Source organism: Nyctereutes procyonoides, unplaced genomic scaffold (genome assembly GCF_905146905.1).
Source record: "Nyctereutes procyonoides isolate TBG_1078 unplaced genomic scaffold, NYPRO_anot_genome, whole genome shotgun sequence".
In the NCBI taxonomy this organism is placed as follows: domain Eukaryota; kingdom Metazoa; phylum Chordata; class Mammalia; order Carnivora; family Canidae; genus Nyctereutes; species Nyctereutes procyonoides.
In genome coordinates this window covers 13,380,014-13,395,546 of record NW_026575134.1, presented here as the reverse complement: position 1 = coordinate 13,395,546, position 15,533 = coordinate 13,380,014, and the positions used below count along the sequence as shown (strand labels likewise).

The following is a 15,533-nucleotide window of genomic DNA, read 5'->3' as shown; positions in this document are numbered from 1 at the left end:
CTCGTCTTTGAAAATGTTCAGCTTGGTAACTCAGGCCCCTGGATCACTAGGTTTCTCTCCTTCCATCCCTCAGTTACAGCATATGAACAAGGGTTCATTTGAATTCCCACGAAGAAAGATTAATTAATTAATTAATTAATTAAATGAGTTTTGCAGAACTAATGGGTTTCATTTGCCTCTTGAAATCTTCCTACCAGGTTGTCTCTCTAATATTGTGGCTGTTAGGCCTTTTCTTCTAAGAACTAGCCTAGAAAAAGTACGTCTCGTGTGTTTATGTCTTACGAATGTGTATTTTAATTTGTTTCAGTCTCTCCCCTTTTAAAAAAGTTCACTCACAGAGCAGAATATATATATGGTAAACACTTCACTCTGGTGCTTCACTCTGTGCTATAACAGGAAATGCATTTCTGACACTTTTAAAATGAGCAATCACACGTATAATCAACTTGGTTAAAACTTCCTTCCTGGTAACTGCAACACTTCCTCTGCATCTGGATACGAAGGGAGACCCAGAAAAGCGGAAGAGTTTAGAGGCTACACTGGGTAGATTCGAATTTGTTTTGTTTTCAAAAATTAAACAAATGATCCTTCAGCATCATCACCTCCGCTGCTTTATCAGGTATTACTTCCTTCTATTTTTTTTTTTTTATCCCCTTTGTTGGGTCTGACTCGAAATAGTGACACTTCCGTCTCAGCTAGAATATTTTTATCTGGAATGGTTGTCGCTTCTTGAGATGATAACCACCACTGAATGTCTCCGTTTCATTGTCTAGTGCAGCCCATACGTGTGGATATCCACAAGGCCCCGGCAAAAGCTCTGCAGGTGCATCTGTCCTTTTTTTTGTTTTTGTTTGGGAGGAAGAGGGAGGGCACAGGAGCTTATGCCAGCCCGGCTTCACCTTCTTCCAAATGCATGCTTAGTGCTTATTGGGCTTACCAGTGTTCCTGACGCCTTCTCTTAAGAGGAGAAAGCTGCTTAGCCACGGCCATGAAGGAAAGCAGTGAGTATTTAGCCGGTCCGTTTTCTTCTGCGTCTTGTAGCTTGTGAGATGGCTTGGGATCACTGAGGCAGAAGTTGTTGCTGTGTACTTGTACTTTGCCTAAACTTGGACCTATTTTAGTCCAACTTGATGTCAATATAAATGCATCTTACGGTTCTCTTCTTTGGCAGTTATTCTACAGTGTAGCCACAGACCAAACAGTGAGTTAACAGCTGCAGGGGAGAGTCCTTTGGGACAGTTGATTTCATGTCTTTACTAAATACAACTTCATAATATTTTAAGAGAGGGAATCCTGACTTTAAAAGTAAGTTTAGGTCAAGATTCGAATGGAAGTTTGGATCTAATGAAACTTGTCTTTCTTATCTTTTAATCAAACTCTCCTTTTTCGTATATATCAAATGGTCTGCTATTAAGGAAATAAGTAGTCATGAGTCTCACTAACATTAGTCATTTCAGAGAGTAAACGATAGCCTCTGAAACGTTCATTTTTATATCAAGGTTTGGTTCTTCTTTAGAATATATCTTACCATGTACTGAGACTAAATATTAAAGCGCCTCGTTTGTATTTCAATTTTAATATTTTTAGTATTTATTTGAAGGGATTCCTATGGCATCCTGTCACATTTTAACTGAACTGCTCTATGAAGGGTAGGTACTTATTAAAGATTTGAGGAAAGAGTGAGCTGATGAGAATACAGTTATGAATTCTCATTATAGAGATGAAAAATATGAGGGCAAAAAAAAAAAAAAGAAGTTAAATAATCGATTGGGGTCCAAATAGCAGGTCTCCGGAGTCCAGAAATCCTTCCTTCCATCCTGTGGCTTCTCCACTATCGAAGGCAGAGCAGATAGAATGAATTGGTGCAAAGTCAAAAATATCTGAATGTTCATACTAGAAGAGTACAGCCCGGGGGGACTCCTCTAAGATACTGCCTTAATGTGGCAATGACAGCCGGAATGTGTACACATTTCACAATCCCAAAACGTAAATATCTGCCAATGTTCTTGCTTGCAGCTTCACTGACTGTGGCATTTTTTTAATATTATCAAATGAAATTACTACCTTTCCTAACCAGAAAGGAAAAAATGAAAAGAGGGGGCACCTGGGTGGCTCAGCGGTTGAGCGTCTGCCTTCGGCCCAGGTTGTGATCCCCGGGGTCCTGGGATTGAGTCCTGCATCGGGCTCCCCACAGGGAGCCTGCTTCTCCCTCTGCCTGTGTCTCTGCCTCTCTCTCTGAGTCTCTCATGAATAAATAATAAAATCCTTAAAAAAAAAAAAAGAAAAGACAGGAAGTTGGCTAGGGAGGAGAAACCTGATCCAGACAGTCTGAAAAATCGAGAATGTGAAGCGTTCTCTGTGAAGCGTTGGGTGAGGTGTCTGGGTCCCAAGGAGAAGTGTAAGACTGAACAAAGATGAAACAAGTCGAAGGCCTGTTTTTCAAAGTGGGGCGGTTTCAACATCTCATGGTGCAACTTGTAGATTGGAACTCTGTCCTTTAACTGCATGATCTTGCTCGTTTATTCATTCCAGTGTGCTGATGAACGATTACCAACTTTAAGCCATTATAACCCGTTAGGGACTGTAGAGATGAGTGCTTCACATATCTCTCTCTCTCTCTCTCTCTCTCTCTCTCTCTCTCTTTAATTAAGCCTTTAGAGATGCCTGGGTGGCTCAGCAGTTGAGCGCCTGCCTTCCACCCAGGGCGTGATCCCAGGATCCGGGATAGAGTCCCACATCGGGCTCCTTGCGTGGAGCTTGCTTCTCCCTCTGCCTGTGTCTCTGCCTCTCTCTCTCTTTCTCTGTCTCTCATGAATAAATAAATATAATCTTTTTTTAAAAAAATCAAACCTTCAGATGTAATGAAGGGACATGATGAATGACCCCCCATATACCTGTCGCCCATACCGAACAAGGATATTACTTTATTTGAGCCTCACCTCCACCCTCTGAGGTTTTCCTAACCCCGGCTGACCCCTGGGGGGGGGGGGGTGGACAGGTGCTGAGATTACTTCAACAGCTCAAGGCACCCAGACACTGAGCGGTGGGATCAGCTCTCGTGGGCCCCCATTCCTGACCCCCTGGTTCCCCACTCCCGACCCCCCAATACCCCACACCCATCTCTCCGGGATCAGCCCTCATAGGCCCCCATTCCCGACCCCCCCCCCCGGGTATCTCTCTCCCACCCCCGGGACCAGCCCTCGTGGGCCCCCACTCCCCATCCCCGGGTACCCCACTCCCGACCCCCGGGTACCCAGCTCCCAGCCCCCCGGTACCCCGCTCCCACCCCAGGACCAGCCCTCGTGGGCCCCCGCTCCCCATCCCCGGGTACCCCGCTCCTGACCACCCCCCCCCCGGTACCCCGCTCCCATCCTCTGACCAGCTCTTGTGGGCCCCACCCCACCCGGTACCCACTCCACCCCGGGACAGTCCTCGTGGGTCCCGCTCCCATCCTGGTACCCGCTCCCACCCCGGGACTAGCCCTCGTGGGCCTCCGCTCCCCATCCCCGGGTACCCCGCTCCTGACCACCACCCCCCCCGTACCCCGCTCCCATCCTGGGACCAGCTCTTGTGGGCCCCCACTCCCCATCCCCGGGTACCCCACTCCCACCCCGGGACTAGCCCTCGTGGGCCCCCACTCCCCATCCCCGGGTACCCCTCTCCCACCCCCGGGACTAGTCCTCGTGGGCCCCCGCTCCCCATCCCGGGTACCCCTCTCCCACCCCGGGACCAGTCCTCGTGGGCCCCCACTCCCCATCCCCGGGTACCCCTCTCCCACCCCCGGGACCAGTCCTCGTGGGTCCCCGCTCCCCATCCCTGGGTACCCCGCTCCCACCCCGGGACTAGCCCTCGTGGGCCTCCGCTCCCCATCCCCGGGTACCCCGCTCCTGACCACCACCCCCCCCGTACCCCGCTCCCATCCTGGGACCAGCTCTTGTGGGCCCCCACTCCCCATCCCCGGGTACCCCACTCCCACCCCGGGACTAGCCCTCGTGGGCCCCCACTCCCCATCCCCGGGTACCCCTCTCCCACCCCCGGGACTAGTCCTCGTGGGCCCCCGCTCCCCATCCCCGGGTACCCCTCTCCCACCCCCGGGACCAGTCCTCGTGGGCCCCCACTCCCCATCCCCGGGTACCCCTCTCCCACCCCCGGGACCAGTCCTCGTGGGTCCCCGCTCCCCATCCCTGGGTACCCCGCTCCCACCCCGGGACTAGCCCTCGTGGGCCTCCGCTCCCCATCCCCGGGTACCCCGCTCCTGACCACCACCCCCCCCCGTACCCCGCTCCCATCCTGGGACCAGCTCTTGTGGGCCCCCACTCCCCATCCCCGGGTACCCCACTCCCACCCCGGGACCAGCCCTCGTGGGCCCCCGCTCCCCACCCTCCCCCACCCCCCCCACGTGCGTGCCCCCCTCCGGGCTCTCTCCCGCCCGCCCGGGGCAGGCGCCAGCGCCGAGCCCCCGCGTGACGTGACGCAGCCCGCGCTGTCGGCCCGCAGGTGGCGCGGGGCATGGAGCCGCAGGGCCGTGAGCCGCCGGTGGTGCTGAGGGAGGACCACCGCCGCCGGCGCCGGAGGATGAAGGCGCGCGGCCCGGCGGCCGGCCTGCCGTCCATGGAGCTCATCCCCATCGAGTTCGTGCTGCCCACCAGCCAGCGCAGCAGCAAGGCCCCCGAGACGGCGCTGCTGCACGTGGCGGGCCACGGCAACGTGGAGCAGATGAAGGCGCAGGTGTGGCTGCGCGCGCTGGAGACGAGCGCCGCGGCCGACTTCTACCAGCGCCTCGGGCCCGACCACTTCGTGCTGCTCTACCAGAAGAAGGGCCAGTGGTACGAGATCTACGACCGGTACCAGGTGGTGCAGACGCTCGACTGCCTGCGCTACTGGCAGCTGCTGCACCGCAGCCCCGGCCAGATCCACGTGGTGCAGCGGCGCGCGCCCTCGGCCGCCACGCGCGCCTTCCAGCGGCAGCTCACCGCGCTCATCGGCTACGACGTCACCGACCTCAGCAACGTGCACGACAACGAGCTCGAGTTCACGCGCCGCCGCCTGCTCACGCCGCGCGTGCTGGAGGTGGCCGGCCGCGACCCCGAGCTCTACGCCATGCACCCGTGGGTGACGTCCAAGCCCCTGCCCGACTACCTGCGGAAGAGGATCCCCAACAACTGCGTCTTCATCGTCATCCACCGCGGCACCACCAGCCAGACGGTCAAGGTGTCGGCCGACGACACGCCGGGCGCCATCCTCCGGGGCTTCTTCGCCAAGATGGCCAAGAAGAAGGCCCTGATGGGCATCCCCGAGGGCCAGAGCGAGCGGGACTTCGTGCTGCGCGTGTGCGGCCGCGACGAGTACCTGGTGGGGGACACGCCCCTGCAGAACTTCCAGTGGGTGAGGCAGTGCCTCAAGAACGGAGAGGAGATTCACCTGGTGCTCGACGCGCCTCCGGACCCGGCCCTGGACGAGGTGAGGAAGGAGGAGTGGCCGCTCGTGGACGACTGCACGGGGGCCACCGGCTACCACGAGCAGCTCACCATCCACGGCAAGGACCACGAGAGCGTGTTCACCGTGTCCCTGTGGGACTGCGACCGCAGGTTCAGGGTCAAGATCCGAGGCATCGACATCCCCGTGCTGCCCCGGAACGCCGACCTCACCGTCTTCGTGGAGGCCAACATCCAGCACGGGCAGCAGGTCCTCTGCCAGAGGAGAACCAGCCCCAAGCTCTTCACCGAGGAGGTGCTCTGGAACGTGTGGCTGGAGTTCAGCATCAAGATCAAGGACCTGCCGCGAGGGGCCCTCCTGAACCTGCAGGTCTACTGCAGCAAGGCCCCCACGCTGTCCGCCAAGGCCTCGGCCGACGCGCCCGGCTCCGCGTCCGAGGCCAGGGGCAAAGCTCAGCTCCTCTACTACGTGAACCTGCTGCTGATAGACCACCGCTTCCTGCTGCGCCGCGGGGAGTACGTGCTCCACATGTGGCAGATCTCCGGAAAGGGCGAGGACCAGGGCAGCTTCAACGCCGACAAGCTCACGTCGGCCACCAACCCCGACAAGGAGAACTCCATGTCCATCTCCATTCTTCTGGACAATTACTGTCACCCCATAGCCTTGCCCAAGCATCGGCCCACCCCTGACCCCGAAGGGGACCGGGTTCGAGCAGAAATGCCCAACCAGCTCCGCAAGCAGCTGGAGGCCATCATAGCCACGGATCCACTTAACCCTCTCACGGCCGAGGACAAGGAATTGCTCTGGCATTTTCGATACGAAAGTCTCAAGCATCCAAAGGCCTATCCTAAGCTGTTTAGCTCCGTAAAATGGGGACAGCAAGAGATCGTGGCCAAAACATACCAGCTGTTGGCCAGGCGGGAGGTCTGGGACCAAAGCGCTTTGGACGTGGGCTTAACCATGCAACTCCTGGACTGCAACTTTTCGGATGAGAACGTCAGAGCCATCGCAGTTCAGAAACTGGAGAGCTTGGAGGACGATGATGTCCTGCATTACCTGCTGCAGCTGGTCCAGGTAGGGGATGCTGGCGTGCTCCCCGGAGCACTCTCCTCAGAGGGTTTATTTGCATGTACACGGGCACACCCCACTCAGTTGCCGAATGCCCTTTGTCCGCAGTGTCACAATCAGTCACAGACCTGATGAAGCGACGTCAAAAAAAGTAGTAAACTGTCCCACTGACTTTTTTTTTTTTTTACTCACTTGGAGGGGTTGCCAGTAAGCATTTTTGAAGACCTAAGTAATTTTGCTTTTTAGGCAAACTGGCCCCACAGGAGAACCTTGTTCTCATTTACCGAGTGAGAGACAGATGCGATTTATTGTACCTCCCTTGTGCCCAGACTCCAAGGCTCCAAGTCATTTGCGTGTTTTTCCTGTATTCTCACACTGAACTCTCCCAACAACTATGAGGGAGGTCAGATTAACGTTTGCGTGTTATGTGTAAGGAAACAGAGGCCCGGAGAGTCTAAGTAACGTGCTCCAGGTCACAAACTTTGAAAGCATCAGAGCAGAAACCCAACCCCAGGAGGTCTGCCTCCAGGCCCTGCTCTTTTCACCGCCTCCAATATCCTGCATCTCTCCAGGGTCAGGATAGTGTATCCTGGAGAGCAAAGGTCACCCTCTCTGATCACGCTTATCACAATCCGTAGGATAACACGTCCGTGTCTGGGGTGGCGCCTCGAAAGCCCCTCTCTTTGGACAGGTCCGGTCCAGGATTTCCACTCTGGTTCTCACGCCTTTCTTTGCCTGTGGTCCAGAGGGGCCAAGTGATTTGCCTAAGGTTTACCTAGGAAGTTGAAGAAAAAAGGGGCACAGTTCTGCACACCACAGCAGTTCCCAGATCGTATTGTGCTGCTTACCAAGGAAGAGGAAGTAAAGGACTTGGAAGAGAAATGTTTATTTTAGAGCGCAGACATGTCCCTTCATTAATTCAACAACACGTACTGAGCGCTTCCCCCTCCTCCTCCCCCCACAACCCCTTTCTGGATGCTAGATATAGAGCAGTGATCACAACAGAGCCCGTCTCTGCCCGCCCCCCCCCCCATAGCTTGTGGTGCCACGGAGAAGATTGACAGTGAGTGCATACACATGCAAACAGATATTTAATAACAAATTGTGCACATGCTTTGGGAGAAACTGCAGAGTATTATGAAAACAATTGGCAGGGGTCCTGGGGATACTTCATTTAGCTGGAAGAAACCAGGGACAGTTCTGAGTAAGTGACATTTGATCTGAGATCTTTAGGACTTAGGCTAAGTGTCAGACACTAAACTGTCCGATCATGATCTATCGTTAGAGGAAGGCCTCAGAGTTTTCTGATGAGCATTTTGGATATTCTCACCCTTAACTCTGAATCTTTACCTTCTCATCAGGCAGATACTTGAAACATTACACTCGACCTTCGTCTTCATCTATTCACTGTACCTCATATTTATTTTCTCTGCCCACCAGGATAGACACTGACATAGCACAAAGGACAATTAATGAAATTTAATTCACCGATGAATTATTTTTTTTCATTGTCAGTCTCACAAGTGAATTTTGCAGAATTGGAAAGCAAATAGGGTTCTTCTTGGAAATGTTTTAAACGAAAGAGGTCAGTAAGTAATACTAACATTGCATTTGTGGTCATAAATTTGAAAAAGAGCCGTCATTTGTAAAACTACTTGAGATGTTTTCAGATATGGCTGAATGACTCATTCCTGATTAAAATGGTCTCCTGGCTGAGATCTGCACTGTGTTTATAGAAGTGAAACACGAATAAGGTCAGAAAGACTCACGTTCGATCTAGAAACTTACAACTGATTCTGAAGTTAGTACCGTGGCTTAATAACCACATTCTCAGAATTCAGACCTTCCTGGCGGCTGCAGGCACACAAGCATCCGAAGCACCTCTGACAGCATGAGGATAAATGACATAGTATCATATCAGTACTAATCATTTCCCAGCTGGAAGACCAGAGTTAGAACTGGAAATTGTACCAAGAAGCTCATGGGCCGGAAAACATAAAGTGGAATGGGAATTTCTTTGGGTCTTTGGGAGGAGGGGGAAGATAGGCCCTTTCTATTTATAAAAGGAATATGCTCTAAGTCCTTTCATTTTAAGCCTCTCTTTACGCACACACGTGACATCCACCCTATAACTTTGTATGCCCCTTACTTGCCAGTCTTGCGGCTGTTAGCAGACTTACTGCAAAGACAGAGCAATGTTACAACAGATATTCATACACCCACCGTTCTTAGTTATTTTTTTACATTTTATCAGTGCCTTTTCTTCAGTCATGGAGCTGTCTGCCACCCAAGTCAGTCTCCCTGAGATAGCCAAGTGATATGAAAACTACAAAACCCAAAGGAGCATCTAAAATCAGAGATTCTTCAGACAAAAAGCTCTGTATACACGGCAGCAGGGCAGGGGGTAGTAATCGCTCAGTGGGGATGGTCCAGGCCTGGGCGTAAGGGCCTGTGAGGCAGCTCAGTGACCTGCCAGCGGGACGCCCAACACGCATCCTGAGCAAAAGGGGAGCCATGGGATCTTTAGGATCTTCACATCTAACAAATATTTTTTTCCTTACGTGTACTCTTATCTCCACTGTCCATTTTCTTTCCAACAACCTCTTCAACATTCCGCTTTTGTAGATTTTGTTATGGCCACCCCCATGTGTCCCCTGTGTCCTTCCAATAAATCAAGTAAGTCCTTAATGGGAGCTAAAGCCTTCCTGCTTCACCTTTGAAGTTATCAAAAGCACATAACGGTGAGTCAAGAGTTCTGGCTTCTAATCCCAGTCCTTAAGCAAGCGGTTCACTCTGGCCCAAAGTGTCCTCGAAGGCAAAGGGTGGACCTAAGTGGCTGGTAAGATTCTCCTCACCCCAGCCAGAAAAAGACCCAATAAGACAGACAGCATTTTTCCTCCATTTCCCTTTTCCCGATTAACCAACACAAAATGCAACCCTACAAAGCGCCCACGTGTTCTTCCTTTCAGGCTGTGAAATTTGAACCATATCATGACAGCGCCCTCGCCAGATTTCTGCTGAAGCGTGGCTTAAGAGTAAGTACTTACACTTTGGTGGCAGCGTGACATTCTAGCAGTTAGCAAGAATTGACTGACAGAGCATTAGTCACCATGATTTCACCCTTCTTCTCCTTCCCCCCAACCCACCCCCCAGAACAAAAGAATTGGTCATTTCTTGTTTTGGTTCTTGAGAAGCGAGATAGCCCAGTCCAGGCACTATCAGCAGAGGTTCGCCGTGCTTCTGGAAGCCTATCTAAGGGGCTGCGGCACTGCCATGCTGCACGACTTCACTCAACAAGTTCAAGTGATTGAGATGCTACAGAAGGTCACCATTGATATCAAATCGCTCTCTGCTGAAAAATACGATGTCAGTTCCCAAGGTACAGTGGCTGTATTTTCTTGGTTCGCTTCCCAAAGGCCTTGCTCTCCAGATGCCCTGTGAGGACTCCTCTCCTTCAGGAAGGCGAGTCTCGCCTCCCTAAAGGGAGCCAGGAGCAGATTTCTTTCATCTTCTGTCTTCGTGGAGTAGGCAAATTTCAAGCTCTCCTTTCTCAGGTTCATATTTTTTTGAACTATACATGTGCACACACAAATGATGAATTTATGATGAGAGACATTCAACTCTTCGAAAAATTTTAAAAGCATTATGCCACTGTAAGATGCATTGCTTTAAGAACAATTGCACACACTCAGAGAGTAGTGATTTGCAAATATTTACCTTCTTCCTCACTTTCAATGTATGTAATTTTATTGAGAAGCTAATTTAAAAATCTGTATATATTTGTGTACTTATACACATACATATATACACCTTCTCTCGGAAGTCGTTTCTAAGATGATCTTCTTAGCCCTAAAAAATCCTGCTCCTGCCCCTAGGAAAATTAATCACTCTTTCTCTGTATTCCCATAGGTTTGAGTTTTGATACTTTATTATGGTCATTAACACATCTTTCTGGTCTGGTAAACTACATGCGCCTTGAAACCAGGGGATATTTCTTATTCATTTCTGTATACCTACCTCCAGCACTGTGGCCCCTAAAGGACACATATTAACATACTCAGACAGTATTTTAAACTTTTGAAAATATTCTGAATTTCCACTTTCTCCCTTTAACTCTTTTCCAATATACCAATAATGCCCTCTGCTAAAAATTAAGAATGGTAATAATCACCTTACTTTTATTTGCCTTGTAAGTAAGAAAGGGAAACGCTTGTACTGGCCCCTAATATGTTATCCAGGAAGTAATTTTCATCCTATATCTTCAACCTTAGAATTTAGAATTCTAAAGAACTCTTGAATTAAATTTTAAGTTAAATTTTGAGGCCATCACGTTGTCTCCACGTAATCTAACTTCCTCTTTTGAAAAGCATTTACACAGAACCCTCACTGAATGGCATTTTGTATGTTCTTTACATGTCCGTTCCCCAAACCACATGGCAGTTCAGAGTTTCACATGTTGGGATGAAAATGACAGTATTCATGCCTTCGCATTACCCTCAAAATATCCTTTCCCTACCTGACTGGCTCAAAAGCTTCTATGCTCTGCCATATACCCCCACAGTAAGCCTGACTTATCTTGCCATCTCTTATGGTGGGTTCCTCAAAGACAGAACCCTGCACCCTGTGCTCCTGCTCCACACCAGGCCAGATGGGTAGAACGTGGTAAAGAGATGTGGCCTCAGGAAATGTTACAGGTAATATCGGCTATTTCTCAAACCCATGTAACTTTTGTGCGCTTTTGACAATTGCAGTTATTTCACAACTTAAGCAGAAGCTCGAGAACCTGCAGAATTTGAATCTCCCAGAAAGCTTTCGAGTGCCGTATGATCCTGGACTGAAGGCAGGAGCACTAGTGGTAGGTATCACCTTCACATCTCCAAGTGGTCTTTGTGTTTTGAAACTGCTGGTGCACGTTAGTGCAAAGCTAACGTTTGTGTCGAGCCACAGAAGCTGGAAAGTCCCTGCAAGGGCTCCTGTCAAGGCCTTCCCTGACTGCCAGCTACTCAGAGCCTCAAAGGCAGGCAGTCTCCCATCCGCTTCGTGTTACATCAGCTTTCGTAAGGAATCCTTCACGCACAGTAAAGTTTGTCCATCTTACGTGTACAGTGCGATGTGATTTTGACCCACGTATATCACCAGCACCAAGTCAGGATATAGAACATTTCCACAGACGTGTTCTAGGAAAGGTTCTTTCACGTTCCTTTGCAGTTAATCCTTCGCTCCTTCCATCCCCCAGCCTAGACAGCAGATCTGCTCCTGTCATGTCATTTTACTTTTTCTAGAATTTCATGTGGAATCCCACAGTATGTGGTTTTGGTATCTGGATCCTTTTCCTTAGCCTATTGCTCTTGCGATCCACCCGTGTCACTGTGTGTCAGTGGTCTGTTCCTTTTTATGACGGCGCGGTATTCCCCCGGGGGGATATACGATTTGTTTTCCATTTACCTTTCAAGTAAATATTTGACAGCCAGATAGCGGAGACACGGTACGTGTGTGTTTAATTTTATAAGATGCTGCCGAACTGTTTTTCCAAAGTGACCTTACCGTTTTATATTCCCACCAGCAATGTATGTGAATTCCAGTTGTCCTACCTCCTGGTCAACGCTTACTGTCACCAATCTTTAACTCTAGCCATTCCAGTGGTGAAGCGGTATCTCACTGTGGCTTTTATTTGCATTTCTCGGATGATGTTGAGTATCTTCTGATGTGCTTATTTTCGTTATCTTCTTTTGAGAAGTTTCTGTTCTCATCTTTCATTCATTTTTAATGTGGGTTGCCTTCTTGATTTTGAGCTACTTATATGTTCTGGATACAAATTCTTTATCAGGTATACATTTTACAAATACTAGTCTGTGGCCTGCCTTTTCATTTTCTTGGTAGTGTATTTAAGAGCAGAGGGTTCGATTTTGGTTATATCCAACTGACCACTTTTTTTATAGTTTGTTTTTTTTGTGTCCTAAGCAACATTTGCTTAATACAGTGCATCTCAACCAGGTGTGACACCCCTCAACACATGCACACACACACACACACACACATACACACACACACATTTGTTAATGTCTGGAGCTATTTTTTTTACTGTCACAACTGGGAGAATGCTACTGGCATCTAGTGGGTAAAGACCAAGGATGCTGCTAAATATCCTACAATCCACAGGATAGCCCCCCCCCAACAATAATAAATGATCTAGCCCAAAAAGGCAACAGTGCCAAAGTTGAGAAATACTGCATAATGTGACAAATATTTTTCCTAGAAGTTTCACAGATTTCACTCTTACATGTAAGTCTTTGATCCATTTTGAGTTCATTTTTGTGTACAATGAGACGTAAAGATCAGGTGTTTTTCTTTTTTTAAGAATCAAATATCCAACTTTTCTGGCACCATCTGTTGAAAAGACTAACCTTTTCCTGTTGAAGTATCTTGGCATTTTTGTCAGATATCAACTCATATATATAAATGAGTCTATATCTAGATTCTCTAGTCTACTTTATTGATCTAAATATCTATCCTTGAGGTGCCTGGGTGGCTCAGTCTGTTAAGCTCCTGACCTGATTTCAGTTCAGGTCATGATCCCCAGCTCATGAGATGGAGACCTTCATCAGGCTCTGTGCTCAGCAGGGAGCCTGGGATTCTCTCTCTCCCTCTGTCCCTCCTTACACAACTCTAAAATAAACAAGCAGGGGATCCCTGGGTGGCGCAGCGGTTTGGCGCCTGCCTTTGGCTCAGGGCGCGATCCTGGAGACCCGGGATCGAATCCCATATCTGGCTCCCGGTGCATGGAGCCTGCTTCTCCCTCTGCCTATGTCTCTGCCTCTCTCTCTCTCTCTCTCTCTGTGACTATCATAAATAAATAAATTAAAAAAAAATAAATAAAATAAACAAGCAAACCTTTTAAATAAGTAAATAAACAGGTAGATGTCCTTACATCGATATCACATGCTCTGGGTAACATCCAGAAGATAAACCATTTCATATATGTGTAAGAACCTTACAACCGTATACTTCCATTACCCTCCTCCCATCCTTTGTACTATTTTTGCCATGCCTTTAACTCCAACATAGTTTTAAGCCCGATAATAATAATAATTGCTTTAAACAGTTAACAGTTGATTAAATAGATTAAACATTTTTTTATACTTAGCCACACAATTACCACATTTGGGACTCTCTACTTCTTTGTATAGGTTCATGTGTCCATCTAGCATCATTTTCCTTCAAATATTTCTTATATTGCAAGTCTTCTGGCTAGAAATTCTTTCAGCTTTTGTCTGGGGACCTCTTTATTCCACCTTCATTTTTGAAAGACATTTCCACTGAATTGAGAATTCTAGGTTGACTTTTTTTTTCCCTCCCTTTCAGCATTTTCTTCTGGCTTGCATATTTTCTGATGATAAGTCTCCTGTGTTATCTTTGATTTCTGTACATGTATGTCTTTTCTCCCCCAGGCTGCTTTATTAAGATTTTCTTTTTAGCACCATGGTTTCCAGCAATTTGATTATGATCAGCTTTGGTGTGGCTTTATGTTTTGTTTACTGGGTATGTTGAGCTTGAGTAAATGACTGAGTTGCTCTGTATTAACGGGCACATGGGAGTACCAGGGCCCTGTGGGAGTGGGGTATGTGGAAGATGGGACCTGCCATTGCCTCTTGGGCACCTCCACAGACTCTCAGGGTTCCTCAGAACACAGTTTGAGAACTCTTGCTTTGAGGCGTATGACTTGCTCTCAGAGGGCATTTGCAGATTTGGTAAGAACACTTTCTGTAATTTTACCCAAATCATTAAACATCATTTTCCAACTGGCTGTTTGTACTAATGCTTTGCAAGAGGATTTGTATCTGCACAGTATGTATTCATTATGTGTAGGAAACATGCGGCTGTTTCCTTACAGATCGAAAAATGTAAAGTGATGGCCTCCAAGAAAAAGCCCCTATGGCTTGAGTTTAAATGTGCTGACCCTACAGCCCTATCAAATGAAACGATTGGGATCATCTTTAAACACGGGGACGATCTGCGCCAAGACATGCTGATTTTACAGGTACGCTACCCTTAAGGAATTTTTTTGTTACTTGATAGATGAATTCCATATTAGATCTAAAAAAAATGCCTTCTACTGATTCTATTCCCATCCCCCCATTCTGTCCACATACAATGATTAAAGATCCAGAGAGTTTTCACTGGGGGAGCTTGGCTGTGGACCATTAGGTGTGCAAGCTAGTGAGCATCCTAGTTCTGTCCATCCATGAGAAGATGCACACCCAACCTTCCCATATAGCTAGATGTCTCCCTCATCTAAGCTCTCTAGTCACCCCATTCCCAGGATGGTAACATAAAATATAGACATATTTGGCCCCCTAGCATTCACTTTATTCATATTTATAGACATATCTGTGCTCTCCTTAGCTACTTCCCTTTGGTATATATCCACATACACAACAGGCAGGTGATTGCAGAAATCATGCAGTTCAATAGCAAGAGTGAATGGCTTCCTAGAACAGAGGGTGGATGGTAATCAATGCTAATCGCTTTCCATATTTTCTAACATTTCTGGCTTTGCAAACCAGTAAAGTAATAGTCTCCATATTCTAGCTCACCAATAGAGAAGTAAGAGAATTCCCTTTTTTTTTTTTTAGTAAGATAATTTCTAATCTTAGTGTGGTTTACTTAAAATAGGCAAATCTCGTTGATTTAAATGTGGCTTATTTAAAAACTGGTCATGTTTTCAATTCTGTTTCTGTTTGTACTTATTTTTTTTTAATATTTATTTATTCATGAGAGACACACAGAGAGAGAGAGAGGCAGAGGGAGAAGCAGGCTCCATGCAAGGAGCCCGATGCGGGACTCGATCCCGGGTCTCCAGGATCACGCCCTGTGTCGAAGGTGGCGCTAAACCTCTGAGCCACCCGGGCTGCCCTGTTTGTACTTATTTCTGATATGGAAATAATACCTTTTGCTCTCTCTTCAAGAATACTATGCATATTGTCTCAGAAGTATGAAAAAGAAAAAGAAATCCTTCAAACCTTTTAAAG

General features: G+C 48.3%; 1 protein-coding gene across 1 annotated transcript in view; it reads left to right on the top strand.

Annotated features, from left to right (window-relative positions):
- The first annotated feature begins 510 nt into the window (after window positions 1-510).
- PIK3CG (phosphatidylinositol-4,5-bisphosphate 3-kinase catalytic subunit gamma) overlaps window positions 511-15,533 on the top strand; it is a 35,609-nt gene continuing 20,586 nt past the window's right edge. The window contains exons 1-6 of the mRNA XM_055300721.1: window positions 511-619; window positions 4,498-6,510; window positions 9,474-9,539; window positions 9,658-9,883; window positions 11,256-11,359; window positions 14,396-14,542. Of these exons, the coding sequence (XP_055156696.1) occupies window positions 4,510-6,510; window positions 9,474-9,539; window positions 9,658-9,883; window positions 11,256-11,359; window positions 14,396-14,542 (2,544 nt within the window). The 5' untranslated portion in view covers window positions 511-619; window positions 4,498-4,509. The remainder of the gene's footprint in view (window positions 620-4,497; window positions 6,511-9,473; window positions 9,540-9,657; window positions 9,884-11,255; window positions 11,360-14,395; window positions 14,543-15,533) is intronic.